This window comes from Diorhabda carinulata, chromosome 2, assembly GCF_026250575.1.
Source record: "Diorhabda carinulata isolate Delta chromosome 2, icDioCari1.1, whole genome shotgun sequence".
Classification (NCBI taxonomy): domain Eukaryota; kingdom Metazoa; phylum Arthropoda; class Insecta; order Coleoptera; family Chrysomelidae; genus Diorhabda; species Diorhabda carinulata.
The window spans coordinates 25,298,378-25,312,615 of NC_079461.1; the positions used below are offsets into that span (position 1 = coordinate 25,298,378).

Sequence of the window (14,238 nt, forward strand, 5' to 3'; positions counted from 1 at the left end):
TACATCACAAACATCGAAAAACATGAAATAAAGTAAATGATATTTGCATAAAGGCAGTTTTTCTATTTCTCTTAGGATACATTGATGTAAAACAAGTTCAAACGTGTTCAAACAAGTTGTTTTATTTCAATAAAAGGCGTTTTATTAGGTTTTCTTTGATAATTTTTTGGGGGTCAATTTCTTTTTTAAATAATTTGCTATCATGTGACGATTCCAAGGACTTTGATTTCTGTACTACATCATTTTTAAATCCTGGTAGAAGCACTTCCCTTGTTCCTTACTATAATATTTTAAATTATCCGAAAATTTTTGTGGATAGTATAACTCAATACTCATATTTGCTACAAGTTTTAGAAGTTTGTCAAATTCCTCATAATTAGATGCTTCACGATTACTTAGGAAATAGCCTTCGAATACCAATACAAAACTTTTCCAAGCTTCACTTTTCTGTAATAAAATCTGTATCTTTCATCATTTGCCGTATTCAAGGACCATCAAATATTTTACCTTTCAACTTTTTTGTACCAAGTTCCAGGATTCTCTTATTACATTTGCTTTATTGAAAGTTGGAGAATTTCTTATAGGCCAAATATTTTTTCATTTTTCAGTTCATATACAAATGAATTAGGAGGCTATTTCTTGTAATCACTTTATTGACCAATTAAAAAATTAACTATTTTTATATCCAATAGATAGGTGATTGATGCTCCTAGTATTTAATATTTTTTTAAAAGTAATTTTTAATGGGGAATTATTATATTGTTTTTTATTTAGAGTATGTTGTAAATGATGCCGAACGGCAATCTGTTGCCCCTCCTCTCGCTTTAATAGAAAACGCTCGGTATCATAGCTGACTGGGCAGTAGGCATTTAGGCAGAATCTACCATTGATTAGCAAAAGGTTATAAATTAAGGTCTCTCATTGGTTGTTGCTAATCGCTGGTACGTTTTGTACAAACATTGCTAATCGCGGGTAGATTTTGTAGGAGGTAGGATTTGCCTAATGAACGTTGCTAATTAACGGTATGTTTTATCTAAACATGTGCACGTTCATTCATGAGCTTGCTGATAGAAAAGGAAAAATATGGTAACAGAAACAATACAACATCTTATTATTTATACAAAACATTTTAAATTAATACAGTAACATTTTTATGTTTAATGCGACTTCTCATTTAGTACATTTTTATTTACATTGAAAGCGAGATTTATTTTTCTTTTTGAGTGTGTTTTTTAACCAGTTGCTGGTCGACCTGCAGGTCTACGCTAACTGCCCCTAGTTATACCTGGTTTCCTTCTGGAGATGAACGTCGGCTGAACTCTTATTGAAGCACCAGCTCGATTGCGTAGGCCAAAGGTACTACCGCACGCACTTAAAAATGTATCCCAACTATTTTTTGTTTTAGCTTTATCCTGCCTTTTTAAACATCTGTTCAAAAATACTTTACATGTATCAAACTTAGTATGTTCTCGTAGTGCATCTGGGAAATGTTCAAACTCATTATCATTAGCATTTTTTCTGGGACTGACAGTGTTTCAGTATTTTTATTTACAGAATAATAGTTTTCATAGTTTGAACCTATTTCATTAAAATCTGGATTATTTGAGCAGCTGATGGACTCACTTTCAACAAGCGGTACACAAAATCCCTTTCCTTGGCGTTATCTCCTAATGCCAAAACTGCTATCGAGTAGTATCATTAGCCTGAGTTACAATAAAATAGTTGCTCACACTTGCTACTGAGTACTTGAAAATGACATTCATTAATTATGTTGAATTATGTTGTATTTGGCCAAGTATAACGTTTTTGTGCAGCCGATTATGAAGAAGATTTTTTGTAGGTACACGTCCATGTGCAAAGTTTCTGAAACGCCGAACATAATACTGTTCTAGAACGGTGCATGTAAAATCTATTAATGCCACGACATTGTAGGCTTCACAGCGATTTATATCTTTATAAAGTCAGACACATATTAATAATGTTTGTACAAAACGTACCAGCTATTAGCATCAACCAATGAGAGACCTCAATTTATAGCCTACTGCTAATCAATGGTAGATTCTGCCTAAAAACGGGCAGTAGCAATCCTTTGAACATATTGTTAACATCAATCAATGTTCTTTAATATCCAATAAAACGAAGTCTCATACATTTATCGGGTTTCATCATCAATAGTCAACGAAACGCAAGAAATGAAAAAACCCAATTAAATACAGTCCACTTATCGAACTAATCATATAAAAACAATAAATTTAATATCTTCATATTCCATAAATTTTATCATTATTCAAGTTCCATTGTGCAGTAAGAAACATTTTAAACTTCTTTAAAAACTTTCAATAAAAAGCTGCCACTAATTTGGTTTACATATTTTAAACCTATGTCTAGAAGCAGCGTTTTGTATAATTGTTCCTGTTAATACCAATAAATTTTTTCCATAACAGTTCTGGTCCTTGATAAATTGAGATCACGCATCAAATCTTTTTGTGCAGTTAACTAGAGGTAGATGTCTCACCCTCATATTCTGTTACCGGTAGACTATACTGTTTTTTGTCAATTTGTCAACATCATTGTTTCTAAGGGCATGCGAATTACTTTTGAAACGAAATTAGGCCGAGAGAGTAAAATAGGACACTTCGTAGACTTATATTCTGGATATCCACGTTTAATTTCGATTGAAACCTTAAACTTCTACTACGCAAAAATAACTATCACCAATATGATTCTTAGGCTCTTTCAATGTGATGAAAATACCAAAGTCTAATGCAGGACGTTCTCCTTATTTTACAAGAAAAGACAACAAAACCTTTATGAGAAGCCCATGGAATAGTTTGTGAATTTTCAAACCGAAATATTCAACATCTCCTTCACACAGACTACGATAGTTTTTTTGTTATATAAATACCATAAATTTCTTATTTCTTAGACCTTTTGATATATTTATGTTTGTAAATGTTCTTGATTTTAGGTCTCTTCTGATTTAAAATTAGTTCCTTTTACAGTTTTCAAAGACAGATGAAAATTTGACTTTTCGACTTCTTTTAGTCTTTATCAAAATATATATAAAGTCGAAACGTGAAATTTTCATCTGTCTTTGAAAAATTATTAAAGAATAGTACATTATATTACTAGGAGTAGAAGGCTAGCATTGTTGTTGAGCCCTGATTATTGCACTGCCGAGGCGTTAGCCAGTCTTCTGTTCCGAGTGATATATACTACTTTTTCTTCACGGGGAAAAATAATTAATTGAAATTCTTCTTCTTGACACATTTTTACCATACACTTTCCAAAACTGACAAATCCAATAACAAAGTACTAACCTTTAAATAGTTTAAGTAGTTCATTTTTAATTACTCGTATTTTTCAAGCATTCCATAATCAAGACTTACCAGTCAGGGTGAATGGTCCAATTTCCAGTGAAATATCGCAAAAGTGGTTTTTTATCAGAAGGCTGAGACAATGTTAAACGATGAATGTCGTTTTCAACTTTGGGCTCTACTCGAGTATATCCGTATTTCTTTGGAAGAGATATAACAAGACTAAATGGAGTACCATTTATTCCTCTGAAGTAGTAATCTCTTTTCATAAAAGTAATTCGTCTCTGAAATTATAAAAATATTATACATAGGGAAAAGAAACAATCTTGTCCGATAAAATAAATTTTATGATAATATAGTATCGTAGAAGCAAGGCTAAACTGAAATTTACACGAGCGTAAAGAGGACCTATTGGATTTGAAAGTTAATAATTCTTCAATGTCGTCCCTTTCAGCATTCGAAGAAAGATTTATATATTATACTAGATTTCTTATTTAAGAAGATGAGATTGAATAGAATACCAAGCAGAAATATAAAGCGACTCCGTGATCTAATGAGGAATCGGTTGAATTAATTTGTCACGATTCCACATTATTATAAGAATGAAATCTTTTAACGCATATATCGTTTTATTAAAACTATTATGATGTGTTTAAACTTTCCACCTGCACCTGCTTCACAAAAATTATTTTTCTAAATATTACTTTCTCAACTATAAGGTACAAATGATCCAGTTATTTGGTACGGTTCAGCATCCTTAGTACAATAATCATTACAAGATCCTGACTGCCTCTAATAACCCCTTCCGATGGTTTCTCTCACAAGAAATCGCCCACCATTTCTCTATTTTAAGAATCCTGGAAAGCAGTAAATCCATCTTAACTTCGTCCTTTTTTTTTCTATTAACTGAAAGTCCTTTCCCGAATAGGCTTATAAGTATTATATATTTTATCTTATCTATATCTTTGTTCAAGGTAACACGTTCTTGATTATGACGAATCATTCACTAGTTGGTTCGTTTATTCACTGGGCCATATATTATTTTCTTTAAAATTCTTCAATCGAAAACTAAAAGTTTTTGCTTTTTAGCCTTCGTTATTGTCCACGTTTCCAACCTATAAGTCAGAAGTGGGCGTATGATGGATACGATTATATCTTATTAAAATTAACCAATTATTTTACAGTTATAATATTAGCCACAAAGTTAGGAACATATGTTTAGTTTTATTTGTTATAAAAAAAGAGATGAGGGTATTGTGGTAATGACGTTTTCAAGTTAGTTGTGATTTTATGCAAATTTTTGCACAATGCTTTTCAAATTAATAAGAGTTATGAGAAAATACTGCTCTTTGTAAATCGATACATGGAACATATCGTTAACACATCTGAAGCATCTGCTTCTTCATCTTCAACAAAGTTGCTTGATAAGATATGGATATACTACACAAAGACAAGTAAAAGGATACTGATTTTTTATTATTATTTTAGCTCTGTCGATTATTATTAGACATTTTTTGTTTATTTGTACTAGCTTGTTCAAGATGTAAATTTATTAGTCGGCGCTGGTATCTAAGCAAAAACTTCCAATAGATTCCCATATATCAGAAACGCAGAAATACTTACCATATCGTCTAGATGCCCTTTAACGTCTAGAGTGATATTTCCACTGTACTGCATAACTACTTGTCTCCTAAACTCACGAATTTTATCACTGAAATTCCTAGGCTCAGATTCATCATCAAGAATTTCAATTTCAATCATATCGACTCTATTATATGCTGGTTTCAAAATACCCTGATACTAAAAACGAATAATAAATATTAAATACGGTGTATAATGATTTCGAAACAATTGACAAATCAATTGTCACTACTACTGTTAATTGTTTTTGTCCCACCTGTTTTACGAGACTAAGAAAAAATTACGTATTACATATCGAACACACTGTTTACACTACCCACTATACCAACACTGTCTGACGAGCGTTTCGGTAACCAAGTTATCTTCTTCAGCGACCGAAGGTAAACTAAAACTTGACTTACCTATTTTATACCAAATTTTCCCACCAAAAAACTTTCTCATGCAAAAAGTAATTCTAGCGGGAAACCTTCCTTGGCAGGAATCTTCACATTTATTCCTTGACTACTAAACTACAGAGAGGGCTGTGAGGAATTGGATTTATAAACCAATTTAAAACCCACTCTGTTCAGTATTCTTTCCAATCCCTTTGTATAAACAGGATTGAAAAGTACCAGAGCCAGTTTTCTTGTTTGTAAAAAAGTGATTTCACTTAGAGATTTCTTAAACCTATGACGGTTAATTAACCTATTTATAATTATCTTATGATAACCGTTGTGTACAGCTACATTCTCAATGAAGGTCCTTTACTTATTGAATCTTTCAATGGTGAGTGGAAAGTGAACTAAACGATCTAACGTAATGGAGATTAGCCATCTTATGGAATGTAAAGAATCAGCCGGGATGTAGTACCTACACGTTGCAGTGATTTTCTTAAACACATCAAATTCTAGCCTATTACTATTATTAATTACTGAAGTATCTAGCGCCTATTCTCAACGGACCATTAGAGGTTCGCGGAGAAATTTTACGGGTCCGCGGACATTTCCCCTATCCACGAAAAACATTTACTTAATTTAGTTCTACGTAGAAGACAAATTCCCGAAATTCTTACAAGTATAATTCCTATCTTTGGAAGTAACGAACGTACAGAATATTTTTCATACAAGTTGCATCTTAAGCAGCTTTATCATTGTAAATTGTGTTGTGGTCTGGTTTTGTCTTTAATTTATTGTTAAACGAAACATTATAATAATTATACATATGTTATATTGAACTAATATAAAAGTAAGTTTATTGACTATTTATATACTTATATAGACGCTAATAAAATATATTTTTTGAATACCAGTTTAACGTCTCAAAAAAATTACCAAGAAACGAGACTTCCGCCAGTAGAAAAGAAGAAACCAATTATCAGACATTACAACCCTTAATATTTAAAATATGGTTTTATTCTTTGGTCCAAATCTACGGAAGAAGATGTACGTCCGATGTGTATCTAGTAAATAAAGTTCTAGTAAATGATACTATGAAACCATCGAATATATTACGACATTTTAAGGCTATACATTATAAGCTGGAAAATAAACTGCGTGAATATTTTGAGCGTAAAAAACAAGAGTTAGAATTGCAAACAAAAATATTTGAACAAAATTTTATTCCGAACAAGTCACTACTAAAATGCTCGCACTTAGTACCAAAAAATCATTTACCACTGGGTAAAACTAATGACCGACTGTATAATACACAGACAACATTTAGCTGCGAAAAGTTTATCCACAGAATTAAATGAGGTTTTAGCGGAATCTATAAAAATTATTAATTTTATTAAAAAAAAAAACGATTTAAACTGCAGATTATTCGCAATATTGGTGGAGGTTGGTGTCGAACATGAGCAATTATTACTTCATACAGAAGTTCGATGGCTCTCGCGGGGTAAGATTTTAACTTTTTGAATTAAGGATGGAAGTAGAAATATTTTTAAGAAAAAAAAATAATCCTTTAAGTATGCATTTGTCTGATGTAGAATGGGTTGCAAAACTAGCATATATCCATCTCTATACGAGGAAGCAATGAAAATGTTAGTCTCCTTCGCAACTACATATTTAATGAATTTAGAAATCGGCTTTAGGTTATTTCACTGCTCCGACTTAGCTTCTCTAATTTTGAACCAACAATTGACAAGTTGATTGAAAAAGAACAGCAGCAATCTTCTTATTAACAATATGTTCATATGCAATGAGTTTTTGATTATTTTTATAATTTCTAATTTTTGTTGTGTTCATATATCCATCAGTTTGAGATTTTTTCATAATTTTCTCTTGTTAAAGGTTTATTACTTACTTATTATTATATGTATGTATAATTATATACCTCTACATTTGAATATTGTAGGCAAATTATAATAAAAATGCTACAACTAACTTACTTAGTAGTTCTTTATTAATACTTAGTAAAATTTGTTTTTAAGAAAATATAACTGGTCTGCAATTTTTTTTAACAAATCTACTGGTCCGCGGGCCAAAAAAGGTTGAGAAACGCTGATCTAAAGCATGGACAGTCTATAGATACTTTAGTAAATAAGAATAGTAATAGGTTAACTTTTGATGTATTTAGGAAAAACACCGCTACGTGCAGGTACATCCCGACTGATTCTTTCCATTGTATCCATGAAAGATGGCTAGTCTCCATTACCTAGTACCAAAATCAAATTAAAATTAAAAAAAAATTGCTCTGGTAGTGGGCTTTAAATTGGTTTATAAATCCAACATTACATCAAAACAATTGTTGGATAAAACACCAAACTGGGAAAAGAATGGTATATATAAAATTAGCAGTGGTGATTGTAACGAGAAGTTAATTATGCAGACTAAGAGATCCGTTAATATCCGGTTTAAGAAGCACATAGCTCATTTAAAATATGAATGGTCATAATCACCAAATAAATATAAATTTTTAATAAATGTATCCAATTCTAAATTGTTGAATGCATTTGAAAACATTGATTTTATTATATACATGAACAGTTGAAATAGGGACAAAGAGCCAATTCCTTACAGCCTTATAGTTTAATAGTGAAGGAATAAATGTAAAGTTTCCCCCCGAAAAAGTTTTCTCGCTGGAATTATTTTTAACCTCTGAAGACGATAACTTGTTATCGAAACGAGCGTTAGATAGTGTAATTGTGAGTGATGGTGTAGTGGTAGAGTGAACAGTGTGTTCAGTAATAATTTGCTTGTGTAATTCGACATGATTGCCATTGACAATACCGACAAAGTACCACAGGGGTTTGTCACAACCATGTCATTTTTATATACGTATTTAAAAGCTGGGCAGTACTGTGAAGATTTAATCAAAACGTTAACCCTCATTATAAATTATAAATCGAATAAAGTTTTACATTTTTTTTATTCGTTTATTGTTTTGAAGGTTAATTAACACTCCTTTATTTATATTAATATTTTTTTTATTTGTCTCATTATAAAGTCTATACTCTTAAAAAATTGTCGTTTTTTTTGTACACTAGTAGATGACGGTTACTCAGAATTGATTAAACTATAAGAATTATAATTTCTTAAGTGCATCAACTTTATTAGACAATGTAAATTCTATTTATACAAATTTAACTCACCACTGGCCTAAGATCTGGATGCGTTAGAATGTAACCATTGTTGGTTACTATAAACGCATATCCATTCACCCCCAGCTGTAAACATAAAATCAATTAGAATATGGTAAACACATACGAGTGCGGTTTGCCCGAAGAGTGATTATATTGTTAGTTTTAGCCAGTTTTAGCCACAGTTCTGTCGTCATCTATCAAAATTTTATATAAATCAGATAAATAGATTAGTTTCATTACGCATAAGAACAAAACTGTTGTGGTTGTTAGGCAAATATGATGGAAAGTGAATTTTGAATGTTCATTAAACATTATTTTTCATGTGGAAAAAGAATGAAAGAAGCCGAGGAAAAGTTGCGTAAATATTCTCGTGCTCCGTCCCATGAAATAGCTCTCTCTATTAAAAGTGGCTATATGAACATGAATGATTCTGAACATCCGGATCGGGACGGTCATTAACTATAATTATTCTAGAAATGGTCAGTAAAATCAGTGTCATTATAACTACCTCAAATAAAATTACGTGACAAAGCTAATAAAGTGATCATTTAACCTTCTGTGAATATCGGGGATAGAAGTTTCTTTCTGCAATATGTGGGGTTTTCTAGACCCTTCGTCATTTTATTTATACATAGGTAGCATAAGTTTTATATTATAAATGTATGTATTTATTATTGTTCCTGGACTATTAGAGGACCAAAGTAGAATAAATTTTTCAAATATTAGAAAATTTTTGGTTCATTTGCCTGAGCTCAAGAAAAAACTAACAACTTCTTTATTATATTCAATGGCCAATGAGGTAAAAAACAAAACTCAAATAAAAATAGTACAATACAATAGTATTCCCACTGAGAAATATTCTAGATTATAGGTATTAATTGACTATAATTTCATTTATCGAAAATGAGTTCGGAGTCAACTGATTTTAAGCTGGTTTTCTGGATACTTCCGGCCGTTTTTGAGCCCGCAAACCAAGATAATCTTAAAGTAGACATTGAAACGAATAAAATAGAAAAAATCATGTTACGTAATGAGGGAGAAATTTCCTCCCTCATCACACTTCAAAAAAAGGCTTGTCTACTCTTCCGGCCAAAAAAACGTTTTTTCTGAAAGAGAATTAAATTTTCTATCGAATACACTTTAGGCAAATCATTTCATACCGTGATGGAGAAACGTTTTTTGATTTTTTTAATAATTAATTTTTTAAACATTTTTCTGGGTTTGTAAATCCACCTGAACCACGCGTTTTCAATTCCTATAGTTTTGAACTATCAATTTTTATAAAAAAATGTACATGCACGGTATGAGAGAACTTTTTAGATTGACAACTTCTTGACTGTAACAACAATGAATGTGATACGGATTAGTTCCGAACATTCAGATCATGATCAGATTAACCCGATCATAGTTTCCTTCCGAGAAGTTCTACAGTTAACTCTTCATAGACATAGTCGCCGTTTTCTATCAATCTCTTTTTCCAAATAAGTATAAAAAACTCACCCTATACGGTAGCATGAGCCTCTGAATGTATTCAATGGGAATATCAGTTCCTGCGACTCCTAGTAGATTTGCCACTCTTTCCTATAGAATAATTTTAACAATGTTTAGATTGTAATATTTAATATGAATTACGGATCTAATACTCTAGGTTTAACTGCTCTAAACAAAATTCGAAATTTGCGTCTACTAATAAACTAATAAAACTAGAAAGGAAAAATTCAGTATTCTGAAATATGGATTATACTTATAATTCGCCTATAAATCGTAGAGTAGAAGCCGTAAATATTTCGCACGCAAAAAACAGGAGGGAAATTTAAAAAACTTTATATAAATGATAGTTACTTACATTTAACTCGTACCAGCAAAGAAAGCCTACGCAAACAGGAGCAGGGTCGTACTAAGAGACAAAATAAAAATGAATATGTAAGATAAAAGTACAAACCCACATTCCGAGCATTTTAAACTAATAAATGTCTGTGTAAATATCGTCAGAGAGATACTATTAACAAAAGTTTTTACTGTACCTAGAAAGTAGTAAAATATAAAGCTGCAATTCATCTTGTTAGTTTTTGCAAATACACAGCCACATGTACGAATCGACCTCTAGATTGTTTAATGATTTTTTATTTGTATTTTTGGTATTCTATATTACTGAGACTAACTAATAACCCTCCCTAATAGCGTGACCGGGGTGGGGATGTTTTAGTACACATTTCTTTCGCAAGACGTTAGTGGTTTGTTATATTCTTCTAAAAAGATTTTTCTTTTCTCTTTTAATGCTTACAAATCGACGAAAACGTTGAATGTCAATCAAATCTTTTATTCGGAAATGTTAAAAAGATTATGTAACATTGTTTGTCAAAAAAGACACGATTTGAGGCAGAAAGGAGACTAGTTCTTCCACCATTACAATGCACCTGCACACACACCCATTTTCCGTTTAATAGTTTCTAGCTTAAAATGGCGTACATCTAACCAAGAGATTTTTTTCCCAAGTATTAAAAGTGACATGAAAGGACACCGATTTCACAGCATTGAAGATGTCGATAAAATTAGGAAACAACTGTCAGTTCCTGCAAATGTGTACCACTACTGTTGAGAATGTATTGGTTTGATTATAATACAGTTTTAGTTGTTCCTTTTCTCTCCAATTTGAATAAATAGATAATATTCCATTCACTACTTCGTATTAGGACTAGATTTCTTCATAATTATTTAATAATTTGCTTGAATGTTTCTTCAATGCGGATCTTATTCGATAGGCACCAAAGTAAGGACTTAGTTCCACCCAAGTAGTAACTAATCCATCACTATTTGCGTCTTTTATATCTAATAATAATGTTAAATAAAAAAAAACAATGTTTAGCGATCTGAACCAAGTTTTTTAGTAAATGTTCAATTTTGGATCCAGTCTCATACTTTGCATGTATCATTTTTCAATAACTTTCATATGATTTTGAATATCTTAAGGAGATTGACAATGGAGAATTTCATCTTGAGTGTAATATGTACTTATGTTCTATTTTGGGTACCAAATTGTTTCAATGTATAGATGGGTGATTCCGTTCTAACTGTGATTTTTTGTATTCAAAATTTCAAGATTTTAAAATTTAACTTTTCTAACTTTTTTATGCATATTATTCATCTATTTTACTGTAAAAATAAAACTCTAAGAGGAATTTACTACAACTTCAAAGTATCACGAGCAAGACACAAATGTCGGATTTTGAGTTCCACGGTACTGACTCATTTATCCACGGTACTGACATGGTAACTTAAGATATTAAACAACAAGTGCATCAATTTTCCTCAGTTTGATCATAAACATTAGAATTTATAAGGTAATTAGTTTAAATCATTTGTTACGACAAAAAAAATTAATAATTTATCGGTAAATTCTAGGAATGGACATGACACGGTACTGACATGGTAACTTAAGATATTAAACAACAAGTGCATCAATTTTCCTCAGTTTGATCATAAACATTAGAATTTATAAGGTAATTAGTTTAAATCATTTGTTACGACAAAAAAAATTAATAATTTATCGGTAAATTCTAGGAATGGACATGACACGGTACTGACATTCAAGTGATGTAGTATAAGTTTTCTTTAAGTGGCAAGTTATATTGTATAAAAATAATGTTTAAATATCTTAAGAATTATTCAATTAACACAAAATTTTTATTAATTGATTATTAATTAATGACTAGTACAAAAAAACAATACAGGACATTGAATATCACAGTTAGAACGGAATCACCCAGATTCTCTTTTTCCAAAGTATAAGCCAAGTATACTCGTGTTTGTAAAACTAAGAATGTCAAGATGTAGATTATTTGGGGAGCCATTTTGGCTTTTCAACAGCTCTGCGCCTATACCTAGAGAATATTTTATACTTAAATGAGCAGGACATTCACAGAGTATATGCTCTGCTGTCTCTATAGCTTGCTCGCAGAATCTGCAATGTAGGTCATGTCTATCATCTATCTATCTATTTGACGGGACAGTAAACTGTCAGAAGACCTACCACTATTTTAATGTCGTTTCTGTACATCACGAGAAGTTCCTCAAACTTCTCAACTCATATGATTATGAATCTTTTGGATTATCAGTATTATTTGTCTAGTGAGACTTATCTGATTCTTGAGCCATCCGTTTAGTTCGTTGTTAATGGCAAGATAGCTTCCTCATTGCCAGGTATAACTTAGTGACCTCGTAGCCAAATTAGAGTTACAATATTTCTGTTCTATTTTAATACTTACAAATCGACGAAAATGTTGAATGTCAATCAAATCTTTAAGTAACATTATTCGCCACAAAAGACTCGATTTGAGGCAGACAGGAGACTGGTTCTTCCACCATTACAATGCACCTGCACACACACCCATTTTCCGTTCAATAGTTTCTAGCTTAAAATGGCGGAGTTATGCACTTATCTGATTCTTGAGCCATCAGTTTAATTTGTTGTTAATAGTAAGATAGTTTCCTCATTGCCAGGTATAACTTAGTGACCTAGTAGCCAAATTAGATTGTGCTTTTAGAATTTTTTTACAAAGAGATGTATTCTGAAATTGCGGAAGATCTTTATTGGCCCATGATTGACATTGGATGTGAGCATAATGCTATGCATTTAATCCAATGGTTTTTCACTGCACTCTAGCTTAATCAATTCTATGATCTTTACGTGACCTTTTAGATTTCTTGATGCCTCTTGATCACTAAGACAGGCTTAGCAACACCTCTAAGATTGTTGTGGCTCATATGGACACAGCCCTTGTGATATCCAAACATAAAAGTTGTTCTATGTTCAGTTTTAGATCACCAAACAAGCGATGCATGTGGGAACGAGTGTTTGATGACCGTTTTATATATCCAGTATATCATATGGCCACAGTGGCTTTGAAGATTAACTTGTCTCTGTCTAGTGATGTGCCGGGATTGATTGAGACTTACTCTTCAGCATCCCAGTTGTTAATTGTACTTAAAACCGTTTGTATCCTAACAGATATAATGTCTTTATGCTTGTCCCTCACTACCACAAACAGATCATCGACGTAGCCTAGCACTTTGAATCCAGCGCTACTAAGTCTAGTAAGAATTTGCGTATCTAAAAACAACATTCTTTCTTGTATGTATAAAATTTGGCTACAAGCACTTATCTCAAAATCGATTGAAACCTTGGGGTATTAGGTCATGATTCACTTTTCTTTCTGTAGTAGTTTTATTCTATTAGTACTTTTATTCTAGTTATTAATCGTATTTCATTTAAAATGGTTAACGAACTATGCTATCAATCATATTTATATTTCGATATTATTTGCTTTACCCTACATACTGTTTAAAACTGGTGAATAAACTATATCAATTGAAAGTTCTTCTCCGTCTGTATTCTTGGGGTTATTATACATAAACTGGTGAAAAATGGAAACTGAATTTTTGGGGCTGCAAACTGGCCTAATAGAGGTGATGCAATCGTCACAGAGGTGGCCACTGTATACCAATATTGTTTATGTTCATGGATTAAATCAGTGAAAGTAAATTTTAGTAACAAATCAAAAATCATTGTCTACTTCTAAAAGTTGCTTAAAATGACCCCGATTTACTTCTTGGATGTAAAACATCCTATTATGATACTCCTTGATACTTTGTCAACTATCTTTTCGGAAACAGACCTACATTTCGCAAAAATTTGTTGTTTTAAAACATCAATATTAT

The 14,238-nt window shown here is 31.7% G+C and overlaps 1 protein-coding gene across 4 annotated transcripts in view; it reads right to left on the bottom strand.

Moving 5' to 3' along the window:
• The window catches only part of LOC130890804 (voltage-dependent calcium channel subunit alpha-2/delta-3), a 54,316-nt gene that overhangs the window by 16,849 nt on the left and 23,229 nt on the right, over nucleotides 1–14,238 (bottom strand). For 2 of the 4 annotated variants that reach the window (XM_057795128.1, XM_057795130.1), the window contains exons 12-16: nucleotides 10,367–10,417; nucleotides 10,021–10,101; nucleotides 8,530–8,604; nucleotides 4,941–5,117; nucleotides 3,390–3,601 (exon numbers count right to left, since the gene is read on the bottom strand). In XM_057795128.1, the coding sequence (XP_057651111.1) occupies nucleotides 3,390–3,601; nucleotides 4,941–5,117; nucleotides 8,530–8,604; nucleotides 10,021–10,101; nucleotides 10,367–10,417 (596 nt within the window). The remainder of the gene's footprint in view (nucleotides 1–3,389; nucleotides 3,602–4,940; nucleotides 5,118–8,529; nucleotides 8,605–10,020; nucleotides 10,102–10,366; nucleotides 10,418–14,238) is intronic. The other 2 variants (XM_057795129.1, XM_057795131.1) reach the window with 1 other exon arrangement.